Raw genomic sequence first — 17157 nt, forward strand, 5'->3', positions numbered from 1 at the left:
TGGGATGGGGGGGGATCGGCAGGTGAAGGGCATGAGCTATAGGGGTATAACTTTATTGCCCTTCCTTCCCGCAGGTTACATGTCATTGAGGCTGTTTGCTCCGAACGTTGGCTATGCCTGTTCCAAAAGACGAGATGGGGGAGCCCGCTCTGACACGCACCCCGATACCTGTGCCTGCGCACTTCCAACAGGCCGAGCAAAGCTTCTCGCTGAAGAAGAGGGGCCGCTCGCTCTGCTACACCCTTCCCCCGCGGCCGCCTGTAAAGAGCGTCCTTCCCGTCAGTCGGATCTTTCCCAACAGGCAGCGTTCGTGGAGCCAGCCTCGTCCGCAGAGCGTCTCTTTCCGCGGCCCCCAAACTGTTTCGCTGGCCAGCAAACTCTACGACCAGAGCAAAGGGGACACCTTCTTCAAGCAGTGCTTCCAGAGCATCTGCAAACTTGGTCGAGGGTCTTTTGGGGAGGTTTATAAGGTGAGGCCGGAGCCGCTGGAATCCTCGTCTTCTCGAAGGGGGTCTTGGGGGAAGTTTAACAAATAACATTCTGCCCTGTAAGGGGGCAAATCCCTCCCAATGCGTTTATGTATTGTGCCCCAGCCAGATCCTGATCTCTTGCGCACTCCATGAATATGGGCTCTGTATGCTGAGTGGTGCAAAGGGGTAAAGATGGAGCACTCTGTTGCCATGGTGATTGCCCAGCTTTATATTTAACACTCACTATTTGACTCTTAATACGCAATGCACTTGTTTTCCGTCCCGATAACTCCAGGTTAGAAGCCGCGAGGACGGCGCGCTGTATGCCGTGAAGCGCTCTGTTTCCCCGTTCCGAGGTGAGTCCGACCGCCAGCGAAAGCTGCAGGAAGTGAGGAAGCACGAACGCGTCGGGCAGCATCCAAACTGCGTGCGTTTTGTACGAGCCTGGGAGGAAAAGCGCCTCCTCTACCTGCAAACGGAGCTGTGCGCCTGCAGCTTGCAGCAACTGTCCGAAGAGGCCGGAGGGCCCTTACCGCCGCGGCAAGCCTGGAACATCATGTGTGACCTGCTGCGGGGACTCAAGCATCTCCACGACCGCAATCTGCTGCACCTTGATATCAAGCCGGCGAACGTCTTCATCTCCCACTCCGGAGTCTGCAAGCTGGGAGATTTTGGGTTGATGGTAGAACTAGACGGCTCGGATGGAGGAATTGGGGAAGCCCAAGAGGGTGACCCCCGGTACATGGCGCCTGAGCTGCTCGACGGCGTGTTTGGGAAAGCGGCTGACGTGTTCAGGTGAGAAGAGCTTTCGGTGCTGGGCTCTTAGGGCTTTCGTTGTGAGTTCCTGACTGATGTCTGACTTAATCTCTCAGCCTTGGTATGACTCTTCTAGAGGTTTCTTGCAACATGGAGCTGCCAAAGGGTGGAGACGGCTGGCAGCAACTGCGGCAAGGGCGCCTCCCGATGGAGTTCACCTCCGGTGAGTACCTCAGCACATCCGCTGCCTGCTGTCAGCACGTGGCCCCTGTACCATGGATACTTAAATCCCTTTGTAGTGCGTTAATACTCGTCCCATATTGTCCGACCTTCAGATCTGTCCCCGGAGTTCCTGAAAGTTCTCTCTGCAATGCTGGATCCGGACCATCGTCGCCGGGTAACCGTGGATTGGCTGCTTTCGCTTCCTGCTGTCCTGCGGGCCGAACGCTGGAGGAAGGCGGCATTAGCTACTCAGTGGACTTGGGGGAAGATTCTGGTTGTGTACCAGGTGAGGATGCTGTGGCACTGGATCCAGTGTGTCCGTGTTGCAGTGGCCCGCATTGTAACTGGCATCTCTCGTGTCTTCTCTCCCGCAGGTTTTGGTCTTGCTGCTTGCTGTTGTGTTTCAAAGTCTCACACGTCCTGTTTTGTGGCTTTTGCGCTCTGCGGGGCTAAGAATACCTGCGCGCTCCCCACCGTCCTCTCCTACAGCCAACCGGCTGGGTGACAGCAGCATCTCCAGCGACTGGGATGAGGACAGCCTTGGGGATGATGTGTTTGAGGTGCCCCCCAGTCCCCTGGCACCGGCCCGGAACCTTACGTACCACGGCCACGAGCTCCTGGGGAGGTATGAGTGTGACTCGCGGAGTGGCCCTGTCTGTATGTTCATAATGTTACAGAAGCATCTGTTCCTCATCTTTATTTACTTCCTACAGCAGCCGCCATTCTCCCGACCACTGCCTGTCACGGCCGTCGCTGGGCAGCACCTCGACCCCTCGTAACTTGTCCCCGGATTATGGAGTGAGAAGGAGGTGAGTGTGCCCGCTGCCTGTGCCCGCCTGCGCCTGCTGCCTGCCTGTGCCTGCTGCCTGCCTGCAAGTCTCCTGTGTCTTATTTGTATTTTTTGGTCTGACAGGTCGGCCCTCACCCTGACCCCGAATGTGAGCAGAATTAGCCAGGACTCTCCGGCCAGCGTGAAAACTCTCAGCCCTGACCCTAGCCCCAACTCGTCTGGTTTTGTGGAAGATGCCCCACGCTCTTCTTTTTTGCCCCGCAACCTCATTACGATGTTTGATGATGCCACTGAGCAGTGAGAGCTGTGGTGCCTCAGGTGGCCGGACTGTGTGCCTCTTCTCTCCCCTGTACATTATTGGACCTTTCCTCGGTGGAGGACGAGCTGCTTCTCATGGCCTCCGTGTGCTGTGGACGTAGTGCCCGGGGTGTAGTCTTGTCGTTGGGCATGCGCCGGCCCGGCAGGCCTCTCTATACTCTTTCATGTGCTCTCCTCGCAGATGCCTAGTGGCCCTCGGCTACCCTCCTCCAGTACGGCTGGTTAATGTCCGTTGGGGCGGAGGATTCGTGGGTCCAGCCCCAGCTTGCAATGACTGCGCCTTTTATGTAAAGCCGCCTGATTAATGCAGGAAACCGTTTGTTTCATTAATTGTAAAATATGCGTTTTATTTTTTAAATGTAAGGTGGTCAGACAGCGCGCCTTATGTCTTTTTTTTTTTTTTTGCCATCTTACCGAATGCGATCTGCGTCCTGTCTGTTGGGGGGGGGGGGGGGTCGGTCTCTGGCCCCTTATGGCTGCCTGTTGTTGGGATGCATGCGCAGGCAGGGCTGGACAGGCCAGCCACGGACTCCTCTTGGGTTTTCTCTGGCGGGAGAAGCCTGTAGAATTTACAGCTGCTGAACAGTCAGCTAAGAGAGACGTGGCTCTCCACACTGCATAAACCCGGCCGTCGTGGACAGCAACCACGTTGCATATTAGCAACAGCAACCTATAAGGCAAGTTGGAGGAGTGAATGGGTAAGATCTACCCTACCGGCCTTCACAAGGTGGCTTGTTGCGCCCAATGGTGCAGCCCCTCCTGTTACGATTGGATTAGCTGTACCCGCCGGTGCAGTAATAATGCGCTGACACATGCAGTAGCGGAACGCGTCTGGCTTTATTATTGCATTAATACTGGCCTCGTGCAGAGCCCCGTGTGATTGGCTGGCTGGGCTCCGACGCATCGTCTTTATAGACCGGACGCCTCCTCCGGCGGGAAGCGTTCACATTCCTTACACACGAGAACGGCCATTCTGAGCACATGCTGGGGCGGGATCGGGGCTCTGACCTTTCTTTAAACATAAGTATTTTAAATAATACATTCAAGTTTTTCTTACAAAGACATTCACTAATCTGAGCCCCGCAGGCCATTGCCTCGCACCCGGTCTCCCTTACCCCATTAACACCCTTTCTATCCCCAAAGGGCCAGCTCCGCTTACCCCTCTCCCTACCATCTTACAGTGTAAAATAAATGCAGCTGGGGAGGAAGAGCTGATTCCTGTAGGGAGAAGGGGCTGCTGGGTAATACCGGTGTTTTAATATGACATGGAGTGTGATGGCTGAGGCTGTAAATACTGATATGTTGTTAACCCGCAGAGGATCCTAACACCCCCCACTTTGGCGGCAGAATCTGTCCTCGCAGATGCGGCTTTCCATCCGGTAGACACGGAGGCAGGAGGCATCTACAAAGTGCTCTACAGCTCATCTATCCTAAACCTGATCCAGGAGAAAGTGGCTCTCCACCTCACTCCAGGGGGCAGGAGTAGCTTCCGATCCACGCGAGGTCAGAGGTCACCCCCCAGTGCAGGTACAGGATGCTGATCACCACTAGCACATGCATTATTTGGTGGCTGTTGCACCAGTAGTCAAACTTGCCCGGCCTCAGCCTCTCGGGGAGCCGGGAAATGTTGATGATCCCACCGAGCAGAGCCAGGCAGTCCATCAGGAGGTAGCAGCGCAGGGACGACGGGTGACCGGATCCCAGTCCTGCCCATCGCAGGTAGAAGAAAAGGAAGCGGAAGGCAGCCTGCCACGTGAAGGAGCACAGCCGGCTGACGTTGCTGTGAGCGCTGACGGCGCAGAAAATCACGTAACTGGAGAGGGCAGAATACGCCAGGAGCGCCAGGCTGCGCGTGGCCGGGTAGCACAGGAGCGTGCAGTAGATAATCGGAAGGGCACCTGTGGGGTAGAAGCTCATGATTAAAAAGGGAGTTTGCAAGACAGGAAAAGTCAAATCACGACGCGGAGTCGGGAGGAAGAGCGAGGCCCACGAGTTCTGCCAAGCGGTGCGTTACGCGACCAAACGCCACTGGGTCTGCTTTAGGCTCCTGCCGTGTCGGGCTTGGCTGTTTCTTTGCAACCATTTTTGGCTCCGGCTCTTAGATGCCCCCTGAGCGCTTCCTATAGGCGATCGCTAAACATTTTTGTGGGCTAGCGGGACTGCCCATTAGCTCGGCCGGAGTCTAACGCACACAAGACTCCCGTTAAAGACAGCGGCCTCGTGTTTACATCTAAACGCTTACAACGTCTCTGAAGCAGCAGCTTCTCTGACTGTATAATAAAAAAATCTGATCCCCGCCGGCTGTCACGGCGACAAACATCAGAAAAAACTCCCTGCTAAAAAGAAACCCCACCACGCTTTTTTTTTCGGCCCGGAAAGTGCGGTAACCGCTATCCACGGAACGGCGTCAGGGAATCGCTCACCAGCGCCTCGCTGCAGCTTCCTCCCCGGATCTACAACGTGCAGCTTCCCAGAGAGTGCTCACGTGGCTCCGCACGTTCTAATCCATGCAATTTATTCCAGAACTGACTGGGATCGCCAATAAAGGGACGCCCATTCCTGACCGTCCACCGACGCGCTCAGCCGCCCCAGCGTTTACACCACATACCCCAGATAAGAGCGGCACGGACTCACCTAACGTGTTCACCAGACAGATTCCGCACATGTCGAGAGTGAGAAGCTTCCGGTAAACCGCCGCTCCGCCGTGATGGTTCATGAAGAGATGATAGAGGACGCTGCCCAGCTGCGGGCTCACACACGCCAAGTAATGCACCACGCCGAGCCACGGTACCGACAGCTGACGCCATGGAATCTGAAGAGGGAGCAGGAAGAGGAAGCACAAGAGCGGGATCCCTGCAAGAGAAGCACAGCGGTCACTGCGCGTTTCGCCCATGTCTACAAGAGAACTTATACGTCACACACCGAGGAATCTATGCGCCTCATACGGAGAACACAAAGTGTCCGGTCAAAAGCATCCCACCGAAGCGAGCGGAAAAAAACGTCCGCTCTAGAGTACCGCGGACTCCCCATCGCGTGGTCAGGACTAACCCTGACAGGAGAAAGTCCTCCCACTGTTATCGGGCGACACGCGTTCCTACGGCTGCAGCACACGGAGATAATGCAGCTTCTAAATTATTCCTAAGGATGTTCGTGTCGGGTTCAGGTCTGAAGTTTTACACAAATGATGTGACCAAACCACAGCTCGGTGCCTGCAATCAAGAGCGTCGTGAAAGGGAGCGTCGCGGCATCACGAGCCGTGCAGATTTATTTGGCCCGTATGACGCGCGCACTCACCCTTTTATGTATTAATTATATATTTATATAAACGCACAGTCAGGGTGTACGGGGCCGCCTGCTCTCATGCAGATTTTGCAGGTAAGACTAGCTGAGTTTGCAATGTCCTCCTAATTCCTAGATCAGCTTTCTCATGAACCCGGACGCTTATCCTTGGCGATGGAAAGACGTTCGCAGCCATCTCCAGCTAGACCAGTTTACATGGAGCTGCCTCCTCGCAATACATCTTAATTTAATCGCTGTACACGTTTGGCAGGCAGTATGGCGGCCTTAAGGGTATCTAAACACTTCCGAAGGCCTCTGTCCGAGCCACTAGCCCGCCCCTGAACCGAGCAGAGGAACGTAGCTTTCGGGAGTCGTTGGGAGCAGTTTGTATAAAAGCTGCGTGGGATTTGCATTGAGAACCCTTTCTGGGGTTACAGAGGCCTCGGCTAACGGGAGCGCATGGCATGCAATCGGCCACCAAGCGGTTATTGTGCTTGGACAGGAGATTGCAGCTCCATCTACCGCGCTGCTCGACCTCCATCGCAGGGGCAGCCACCTCATCCCCAAATACACGCATTTCCCGTCCGTACATCACAGACGCCCTGGGAGACTAACCAGCAGCCCGCTGGGTATTGGAGGTGGACAGGCCAAGTACCCTTAGGCCCACAGCTGCTCCAATAGGAAGCTCCTGCTACACGACCCCAGAAGGAGCAGAGGTCACAGCAGACGCTCGTTACAGGCCTTCACCCCAAATACTGCTCAGCTACTAGAAGTTAGACGGGGCTGCCCACAAATCTAAAGTCTACCAGAGCAGAACCCCTGGCCATACGAGGGCCGAAGGGTACGAGGCGGCTGGAATCCAGGTCACGACTAAAGAGATTAGGACTTAGAGCTCCTTATGGGGACACTCCTCGTGCTCACCTTAAAGCTCTTAAGTACTTAAGACTTTGTAACCCTTTGATAGGAGTTAATGCTTAGACAGACGGAGGAATAAACCCAACAAGACTGCCCAAAGCGGCAGTCGGACGTAGTCCTTGAGCAGACACTCAGCCTCTGCAGCCCTTGGTCCAGAGGAATGAGCATATTACATGCACTTACATACTGCCTTCCAGCTTTACTAAACACAACACCCGGGACGGCATAACCTCATTTACACCGCAGAACACAAGCCTTTCCTGGGTTTAACACGTCTATGGGGTTTATTCACTAAACCGAGTTGTGTTTCTACGCTTTGTCTTCACAAGACATTATGAAGGGCCAACCCCAGCGAGCTTCTGCTGCAGGAAGAGATTAGCTGGCCCTGTATAATGTATAGTTAAATAACCCATTAAATTATACATGATGAGGCCAGCTCAGCCCGTGTTCGTTGGTTTATATAGATTCTGCAGCGCGGTATAAAGGGTAGACAGTGCGTAACAATTGGCATATAACAGGGGAGGAGGGCCCTGCTCACAGGAGCTTACAATTTTTTTGCTGGAGAAACCTATGAATCGTGGAACGAGGGGGCCGACGCCGCAGCTCTCCCTTTAGTGAATAAGCGTTAAGAAGGATTCGCATTCATACGAGGCGGCAGAGGATAACAAGGCGCAATCAGCCCAACGCAAAGTTACAAAGAAAGCATGCAATGTGGCTGGGTAAACGCGCAGCCGAGAAGGCGCATTCACTCGCCCTGCTGTCCTTACGCCGCTGGCGGCTGCTTTGCCGGTGCCCCTGGCTATAAGGCACATTTATGTTCCTGGATCCTCCGGAATCGCTCTATATGAATTCCCTTCGGTTTCTCGGCTTGTTAACCTCCGAGAGGCAGCATCGTATTACACGGCTTAACATATGCACAGGCAAAGCTTCTCTCTACCCCTCACACGCCAAAAGCTGCAGCCAGCAAAACGCTCCCCGGGGCAAAAAAAGGGAGCATTTATCAAAAAGCAGAAGGACCCTGTGATGAGTGCAGACAGGCAGCTCCACGGCCCGGCTAACGAACTGAATGACGAGAGGCTGCTTGGCTAAACACGCCGATATCGTAACGCACATCAGCCAGCGAACCGATTCCACCCATATAACCTCCGGCAGCAAGAGAGCACACAGAGAGGTGGCGCTCACCTAATACCCTATTGCCACCGCACGTTACACACATCCCTTCATCGCAACACACGGGATGCACTAATGCTGGCTGCAGATGTCACCGGCCCGTATTCAGAGACACGTCCGCTCACTGTGACCTTACATCCCCTTTACTGTGCCCCCCTCAGCCTCACCGTGGGTGTAGATGTTGCCCAGCTCATTGTGCAGGTAGAAAAGGCTCCTCATACACTCCGCTCCACTGGCCACCGGTCGATATCCCGTTAACACAAATTTATTGAACTGCAGATGCGGCGGGGAGCTGGCCCAGTCTAGTAGCCGTGGGCCATTCAGGAACGCCATATGTCCTGCGATCGCTCGTAACAGACTTCTCCTCGTCCCAAAAAACAGAGACAGTTCAGACATTTGTATTTCTAAGTCTTTCTAACCAAATGAAATCGTAGCAGCTCCGGCTTATTGGCCGGTAAGAGGGTAACGCCGGTGGCAGAATAGACTCTGAAAGCGGGTTTTAGGGACCTTTTCTTTCATGGCGGACGGAACACACTGGATTTTGTTTAACTAGAAGAAAAGTCCAAACGAAGGAGTCAGTCTCCCAACAGAGCAGCTTCCACAATATGAAGACATTCCACATGCTTTGCCCCCTTCTTTGGTGAAACCGGGAGGTTTGGAGTCCTCTTCTGGTCACCATCGGCTAAACCACATAACCAGCAGTGGTTTCTACAAGTGGCCAGAGAACTCTTTTTTGAATGAAACCCAAAAAACAACTTCTTTTTCAGTTAAGAGCCGGTGGATCTCCTTAGCAGCGATCCGGATTTATGGCCAGGACTCCAGTCATCGGGGGATTTATGGAGGTGAAGGAGCCCCACCTCCACACCTTGTCAATGTAAGAACCTCAGCTACACCAGGGGCATTTCTCCTCCATCGCATGCTATGGCTGCAGGGGCAATTACATTCATCTTGCCCGGACCCTGTCGCTCCTGTAAAAAGTCTGTTACATGTAAACAATACGGATAAATGGCTGGCAGGGCACTGGCCCTGTGTCTCTGGCTGCTGTCACTGCCCAGGGTTGTCATCTCTTCAGCCGCCAAGTCTGCACCATCCTCACTGTGCCCCAGCCACCAAAAGCTCTAGAGCGGCCTGTCCAGGGAATGGGTGCAGGGGCCAGACTGCCCCAAATGCCCAGGGAAGGGTTCTCTCTCAGGGCATCTGTCGGTAGGCCGGTGTGTGTGTGTAGGGGGGTCTCTGTTGGTAGGCGGGTGTGTGTGTGTGTGTGTAGGGGATGGGGTCTCTGCTCACAGGCTGTGTGTGTGTGGGGGGGATTTTCTGTTGCGAGTGTGTGCGTGGAGGTCTCTGCCGGCAGGCTGGTGTGTGTGTGGGGTATTTGCTGGTGTGTGGGGGGTCTCTCTCTGCCGTGTTTAGGGGGTTCTCCTTGTTCGTGGGAAGCCGCTCCCTACCTGTCGGTGCCTCTTGTGTAAGTGTTTCTCTGGGTGGGAGGCACGGGGTCGGCCTCTCTCCTTTGCTGAGGGGATATCCCGGCTACCGGCAGTTTACTTGCCCATCCTACATTCCCGGCCTCCTGTCAACTGCCTCCAACCCCTTCCCCCGGCCTTCCCACCCCTCCTCCGCCCGGTGCCCTCCGCGGCTCCAGCTCTAGACCTTTCCCGTGACAGGGACGGTGAACAGGATTACGGGACACGACCCCTCCCCACACACGGTAGCCGTTATAAAGCCTTCCCGCCCACAGCGCGAGTCAGCCGCTCCACAGTCCTTCTGCACGAGCTCTTACTGCGCTTCTACGAGTGGGGCGGAGCCAAGAAGCGCTGCACGATACGATGGTCCGAGGAAAGGGTGTGGCTGCAGCGGGAGGGGTTTAAAGCGTGTCCTTCAGCCTATCAAAGTAGGAGCCGGTTGTTAAGGGTAAAACCCAAGAAGCTAGAATATAAGGATGTCGCCCCGGATTCCCCGATCGGTGCGCAGCTCTATATGCAGCCCGCGCTTTCTGCGTGAGGAACGCAGAGCCCGAGGTGTATCGGGGGTTAGTAATGAGCTGCTCAATATAACAGCTCTAACCCTCTGTCAGCAATACCCCCGAGAGAGAGAGGGATATTACCCACCCTTAGAGAGAGAGAGAGGTATTACTCACCCCAAGAGAAAGGGGCTGCTGTCAGCCTGCTCTGTATAACCTGCCCCGACCTTCTATCAGCAATACCCCCGAGAGAGAGGGATATTACCAGGCCCGGACTGGGACAAAAAATAGGCCCGGGCATTTAACACTGAGCAGCCCATTTTTATTTATTTATTTATTTTTAAAGCCCACCCTTCATGTACCATCTTTGCATTTCCCCAAATCACTTAAACATTCATGATAGACACAAACACTTACTCATTCACACAAATCATTAACACATACTCATTAATGCAGTCTCACAAATCATTCAAGCAATTTATCCACACATGAATTCATTAATTCTCATACGCATTCACACAATTCATCCACACATTTATTCATTCATTCTTGTTCGCATTCACACTAACCCCTCTCCCTATCCCCTTCTTATCTGCCCCTTCTATGTTCCCCCTTATCACTATGTACCCCCTTCCCGATTTCTCAATATGTACCCCCTCTATCTCCCCCTTTCTATCTAACCCCTCTCACTGCACCCCCCTCCCTTACCCTACTTACCTTGTTGCCGGAGTAAGCAGCAACTGCGACCGGGTCTGCCACTCTTGGAGGCCGGGCAGCCCCCACCAGGGCCGGCCTTAGGGGTGCGCGGCCCCACAGTGCTTAAATTAAAACATCGGGGTTTTTTTTTTAACTTTTTTAACATCCTCCATGTTAAATAAAGTTAAACAAACGTCAGCAGAGGAAAGGGTTCTTCACAGTAAGAACAGTAGTAGTAGTAGTAGTAGTAGAATTCCATATTCCTACTGTTCTTACTGTTCTTCACAGTAAGAACAGTAGGAATATGGAATTCTCTGCCTGAGGATGTTGTATTCTCTAACTGGATAGTTTTAAGAAAAGTCTACAGCTGTTAAAAGGACAGTTATATTAGGTAGTTGATCCAGGGAGTAATCTGATTGCCACTATGGAATCAAGAAGGATTTTTTTTTGCCCTCTTTTGGATCAGCTTTAGAAGCTAGGTATGTGTAAAAGGTTGAGCTTGATGGACTAACGTCTTTTTTCAACCTACTTTACTAACAATTGGAGGTGGTTACGGTGAGGGAGCTCATTTGGGAACCCCGGTTTTATCACTAATCTTTAGGACTGGGGTTTGCTCAGGCGCGGCTATGGAACTCTGGCCCGGCTACTGCTCAGAATATTCCCGGGGACGTCATTTAGGATCCCAATGTCGGATCACGCTGCTCTTTGGAACACAGCATCTTCAGACCCTGAGCTCTCTATTGATCCAGTATTGATGCTGCTCCCTCGGAATCACCCCAAAATAGTGACTCTTTGTCGAGTAGATATGGTTGGCCATAAAAATACACGGAGGCTATGGGCTGTCTGGGCATCGTGTTTGGTTCATATGATTATGCTCCTTATCTGATATAATTCCGTATGTATGCATTGTCCCAATAAACTATTCCTGTTGTCACCTCAACATTAGTGCTGTCTGATGCTTGGGGTGGGCTGCTATGATAACTTATTGTCCATTTTAGGACAATAGCAACACTGGGTAGCTCAGCTTTGGCTAGCCACAGTGTCAGCAAGGCTCCATTTGATCTACGGTCCATCTCGTCAGAGCTAGACCTGTCCAGTGCTGAAAGGGTTAACCATAGAGTCTCGGATTGTGGGAAGCATGTTTTGGCAGGTACAGGTCATCCTGTCACAGAGACCCTTGGACAGAACCAGTTTATGGGCTCATGGAGGCTCCATGTGAGTGCTTATTACAGAGGTAACCCCCTAAGGACACGTAGCAGAACAGGTATCATTTATAAGGTCAGCGGTATGAGAGTGGCACCCGCTAACACGGGCCTGTGTGTTCTGCTATCACACATCTGAGATCATAATAAAGAGATGCGTTTCAGTGGCAGGTACTTTTTAATTGCCGTTTTTCTCGGGAGGTTTCATCACTCCCGGTGATTACACTCCTATAACCATTATCTGCGGAGTATCAATTATACGTCTTCCCGTTTCCAGCCGTGACGTCTTGTTCTGCACTGAAAGCTACAGCCGGTCCACCGCTCTGCTGCTGGTCTGTGCTGCCTGTGTAGCCCCGGGCCACAGAGCTTATGACACATTTGCTTCTGTTCTACGTGTGCCTGGATATTTGTGCCCTGTAAGCACTGGTTTCCAGGGCCTCTCAGCAACCTCCTCTGTCTCGGAGCTCATTTCCTTCTGTCTGAGAGGTTCACGGGCATCACAGCAGTGACCTCACAGATGTCTGGTTGACACAGGTGAGGTCTCCGCTTCGTCCTTTCATGTGCCTGTAAAGCATGGAGCAGGACGAGGGCCGCACACCGGCAGCAGGAGACAAAGGGATGCAACCCCAGGCTGAGTACCTGGAAAAACACAAAGAGAAAAGCATTCAGAGCAAACAGTCACGTATCTTACGACCAATGAACAAAGTGCTTCGGCGCATGTCTCACGTACCTCCGTATCATGTATCCGGCGCATAAAACCAGCAGGGACATGCTGGCTGTGATAAGTATCCAGCCTGTCATCAGAAAGAAGCATGGTGAGAGTGTGCTCCATTACGGTCCACGTTTACAATAACATGCACTCTGCATCCCACAAAATGAATTACAAGCACTTACTGGATACCAACCCCTAGACGCCTACTGCCAGAGGAACCCCTTTAGATGGTGGAGCCTTTGGCTGTTACATGCGCTGTGCATACTTTACAGCACCTTCATAGGGGAGCCGTGACTGGATTACTGCAGGGTTGTCTGGACTAACCTTTGCCAGATGCAGTGTGCTCTGTGCTGTGCGTTTCTGCTGTGTTGACTGGTGTCTGCAAACTGACGTTTTGTGCATTTAGGGAAACCGTGGCTGAATTTTCAGAATCTGGAGACGTGGAGACCCCTGGGGACGACAGCAACTCCAGACCTGGAGCACAGAGAAGACACTTAACCTCCATCGTTCCTTAGCACTGCTGCCCTCACTCCCTTGGCTCACCAAGAACTCTCACTCAGACTCTGCTACTGTCCCCCAGCTTCTCCTGCCCAGCTCCACTACTCATACCCCCCTTTTCTGTAGATTACGGTACAGTCCTACGAAGTGATGTGAACCACATATATGAAGCCCACCACCCTACCTCCCACAAGCATTACCTCTGTAGGCTATTGCGTAGCCTGGTCCACTATGTGCCCGATCAGCCTGGAAGGATACCTGAAGATGACCCGTTGGAAGTATTATGCTGTTTGGAGGCTTTTCCCCTCCTCTAATCTGGACAAGGAGGCCCCCATTGGTGCCATCTCTCAGCTCAAGAACATCACTGGGGTCTAGAACCTGGAAGGAACGGAACTGGAGCTCTATAGCGTTGCTGCTAGGTGTGTGGACTTCCCAAAAGCATGTGCTACCAGGTCGGTAATCGTCAGGGAAGTCTGGAGAATACAGAACACCATGGGGAGTGGAGAGGTTCCCACGGCATGCACCAACCCACACTGTGGAGAGATAGTATGATTAAACATGTATATGCTGGAAGCTCTATACGACTAAACAATGAGCTCTACTGCTATTTGACCTCATGTTGGGGAGCACTGCGCATTCTTAAGAATCCTTTACCCAGATTGCTCGCACTCGGCCTTGCATACATTGTTCTAGATTGCTTTACGTATTTTCTTGGGGATGCCTAATGGGTTCCCGCGTTTGAAGTCCATCCCTCTCGATGACCCCGCGGACTACCCCCCGTGGAAGAGAGGCAGAGCAGTGAACCTGGATAGTTGGGGACACTAATCCCAGTCAAAGATGGTAACCTGGGAGACGGACCCAGAATCAAGGAGGAGGCTGTGATCATACACCACGGAGACAGCGACACGCTAATCCCACGCCTGTATTCTGTAAGTGGATATATATACTCACCGCTGTACACGCTGATCCTGCCGTCTCCCCCGCACAGCTCGTTGGGTCTCCCAAAGCAAGCCTGGTCACACTGAGAACTGCTGCCCCGCTGCTGCAACCTGGACACGTCTGAGAGGCCACCACAAAAACAGGCGTATCCTGCCTCCACGCCGGCGTACTGAGTGGGGATAAAGTAATAAACGCTCTGAACAAAGAAAGAAAATTCTGCAAAAACAGAAACAACTCTGTGCCACCAGCCTGTGGCCCTCCCACAGTGTGGACCCCCCCCCCGTACATTTGTGCAGAGAAGTCGATGGCGTCTTTTAATTTGGAAATGTGTTTGCCCTTCGTGGAGTCTCTAAATCACGGTGTTACATTTGTGGCTGATTGTTTTAATACACGGTAAAGGAATCCAAGAAAGCTGTCCTGAATTTATAAGGAAAACGTCATTACGGTGGCTTTTTTTTGCCTCCTGTATGGATGACGCCTGAGGGCAGCAATGTAGCCTATTTTTTTTTCGCATGACGTGTGTATGGCCCCCTCTCGGCACACAGAACAGCCGTATCCCTCGGGGTATCGTGTGCTGGGCCCCCTGTGGCACCCCCACCTGGTAACCTTTCCTGCGGCAGAATCGGATGCAGGTCTGGACTGTCAGTTTGGCAGAGGTTGCGCTGGCGCCACTCAGAGCTGGTGGAGATCCCGAGTCCACAAAGCATCCAATGTATCCGGGCACTGCAGAGAGAGACACGGAGACATGTGTCATACATGTACTAGGCAAAGACGTGGAGCCAAGCCTCATGCATGAATAAAACACTAGCGGCGTTACATGTGTAAGAGAATTCTATTCTTGTCACTCAGCCTCCATCGCCAACCTTCAACCCCTAGGCCACCCAACCTCCATCGCCAACCTTCAAATCTGTAGTCACCCAGCCTTCAACCCGCCCAGCAACCCAGCCTCCATTGCCAGACGTCACCCTAGTTGCCCCAATCATGTCCCAAATTAACGGAGTCTAGAAACTAAATCTATATGTTTCATGTATATTTTAATGACATGGAATTCCAGACGTGGAACCCCCACGGAATCATTACTGCAGAACTGGCTGCTGCTGCCACCACTCACTGTTGCATGCTGGGATATCACAGTACTTCCAGTAGATCCCATCTTCTGTCTCCGATACGTAACACCACGGCTGGACATCGGAATCGGGGTTCCTGGAGGATTAAGAAAAGTTACTGGGCTTGGATTGCTAATTTTTACAGAGAAGGTGGTTGATGCCGGATCGATGGGGCTTCCAGCTAGGCACCGGAAATACCAAAGGCGAACGCCAGCTACCGGTGTGTCCATTCACGTGCCTAACACTTCAAGGTGTATTGTAATTACGCCACGTTCTTAAGCCACGTACCCCAAGACATGTGGTGTCACCCGGATTTGAGCTACAGATCTTGCAGGTAGACATCTCGCTGCTCCACCCCATGAAGGACATGTTGTAACCCAAAGTGATCTGCAGAGTTTGTGGATGCTGACACCACCCTCCCTGCCCCCCATATTCCCAGTACTCATCCTTCATCCCATTACCTGCAGTGGTTGTGGGTTCCGAGCCCCAGCTCCCCGCTGGGATCAGACTGGATGTTATACGTGTGTTGTGTGGTCTGGTTCCAGTAAAGACAGGGGGTGCGTTCAGGTCCCGCGTGGCTCACGGATCCCCGATAATCCTTCCCGTTCACCGTGTAGCATTCTGACAGCTCTGAAGTGTGAGACATTAGTCACCCCAAAGGTCTTCTCACGCCAGCACGTTATCAGACTAATTACATCGCCCGTATTCCCCAAGCTCCGTGTTCCAGTCCCCTTACTGTATGGGTAAATGCCCCAATGTGGCCCCAACGCATCGAGCACTTTTGCCCTTTGTGGAATATTATGTAGCATTTACAGGTCATGCCAAACTATGTCTGAAGGCTGTTAGTAGCCACAGACGGCTGCGTGAAACATGCCTCAGAGGGATGCAGGTGAGTTTTTACATGTGAAGTCCTGCGTCAATGGGCTTCAAAGAGACAGCTGCTCTCCTTCCTGAGACTCCCTCCTCTCTAAACCAGGACCCGCAGCTCCCTGCGCCAATCCCACTTCAAAGGACAGCCCGGGGGAGAAGCTACTCCCGCCTGAACACGCCGAGCTAGACACCCCGGGACAGGAATGTGATGGAGAAGAAGCTGTTACCGGGTTCGGGGTAACAATAGAACAGCACCTTAATCTGCCCCCCTCACTAGAGGAGCAAACTATCCCTCTCTAGGAAGCGTGTAAGGGTCAGTCTGTGACCTACAGACAGGGTGTAGCAGTGGCGCAGATGGGTCCCTGGACGTAAATACCCACTTACCTGGTGATGGGAAAACTGAGCCCACTCTCAGGGCAAGTTCCAGCAGCAGACACCTAAGCACAGCATCTAAAACCACTGAACAATCAGCCATGGCCCCAGCGAGACGTCACACTAACAACCCCCTGGATGCTCACGCGACAGCCCAAAAATGTCCATAGGCATGAGACCTGCCACCAACCCTTGGCAGAAAATGAGATGAACGGTCCGCAAAAAAAATCTGGTTTGGTGCGGTCAAAGTTTCTGCAAAAGACCTTACTCGGTCTAGTGAGAGTGTCTCTGAGGGGCTCTGTTTGCTTCCCCATTTATAAGCAGAGCACTGGGAGGGGACGCAGCCCGGAGCCGTCTCATGTTTCTACCTGTCTCAGTTCGAGAGAGAAGCACAACCTGCCGGGAGACGTCAAACTCATCTTTATTCTGAAAATAAGGCAATGCTCTTTCCTGTAGCACAGAAAGCACTCTGTCTCTCCAAGGGTCCTCTGTAGTAGGGGGTGTAGTATAAGTGCCCCCCAAAACATCTCCTTCCTCTGTAGTAGGGGGTGCAGTATAAGTGCCCCCCAAAACATCTCCTTCCTCTGTAGTAGGGGGTGCAGTGTAAGTGCCCCCCAAAACATCTCCTTCCTCTGTAGTAGGGAGTGCAGTGTAAGTGCCCCCCAAACATCTATCTCCCCTGTAGTAGGGGGTGGAGTGTAAGTGCAGAGGGGGTATGGACCTGCCACTGGCCATCCATATTGTTATACATTTTGTAAACCCTTAACCTGGCGCTGGTGCCTGGAATATCAGTAAATAGACCCTCAGACACAAGCAGAGTTACAGCATGTAAAGGTTTATTGAACTCTTGTAACCCACACCCTGCTCCTTGCGCACGCACACTCC

General features: G+C 52.7%; 3 protein-coding genes across 3 annotated transcripts; 1 reads left to right on the forward strand and 2 right to left on the reverse strand.

Annotated features, from left to right (window-relative positions):
- Positions 1-113: 113 nt before the first annotated feature.
- On the forward strand, positions 114-2539 carry PKMYT1 (protein kinase, membrane associated tyrosine/threonine 1). The gene is made up of 7 exons (XM_089507496.1): positions 114-470; positions 766-1265; positions 1343-1449; positions 1562-1734; positions 1823-2073; positions 2165-2257; positions 2362-2539. The coding sequence occupies exons 1-7, from the start codon at positions 114-116 to the stop codon at positions 2537-2539; spliced, it is 1659 nt and encodes a 552-aa protein (XP_089363622.1).
- Positions 2540-4020: 1481 nt separating this feature from the next.
- Positions 4021-8253, reverse strand: LOC149271382 (progestin and adipoQ receptor family member 4-like). Its single transcript, XM_089507497.1, has 3 exons — positions 8088-8253; positions 5191-5409; positions 4021-4454 (listed from the first exon to the last, which is right to left on the reverse strand). The coding sequence occupies exons 1-3, from the start codon at positions 8251-8253 to the stop codon at positions 4021-4023; spliced, it is 819 nt and encodes a 272-aa protein (XP_089363623.1).
- Positions 8254-12272: 4019 nt separating this feature from the next.
- LOC149271383 (kremen protein 2-like) lies at positions 12273-15676 on the reverse strand. Its single transcript, XM_089507486.1, has 8 exons — positions 15492-15676; positions 15036-15127; positions 14523-14647; positions 13937-14093; positions 13186-13518; positions 12812-12961; positions 12506-12569; positions 12273-12414 (listed from the first exon to the last, which is right to left on the reverse strand). The coding sequence occupies exons 1-8, from the start codon at positions 15674-15676 to the stop codon at positions 12273-12275; spliced, it is 1248 nt and encodes a 415-aa protein (XP_089363612.1).
- Between the last annotated feature and the right edge of the window lie 1481 nt (positions 15677-17157).

This window comes from Sceloporus occidentalis, unplaced genomic scaffold (assembly GCF_023333645.1).
Source record: "Sceloporus occidentalis isolate IW3139 unplaced genomic scaffold, rSceOcc1.0.p SCAF_527, whole genome shotgun sequence".
In the NCBI taxonomy this organism is placed as follows: domain Eukaryota; kingdom Metazoa; phylum Chordata; class Lepidosauria; order Squamata; family Phrynosomatidae; genus Sceloporus; species Sceloporus occidentalis.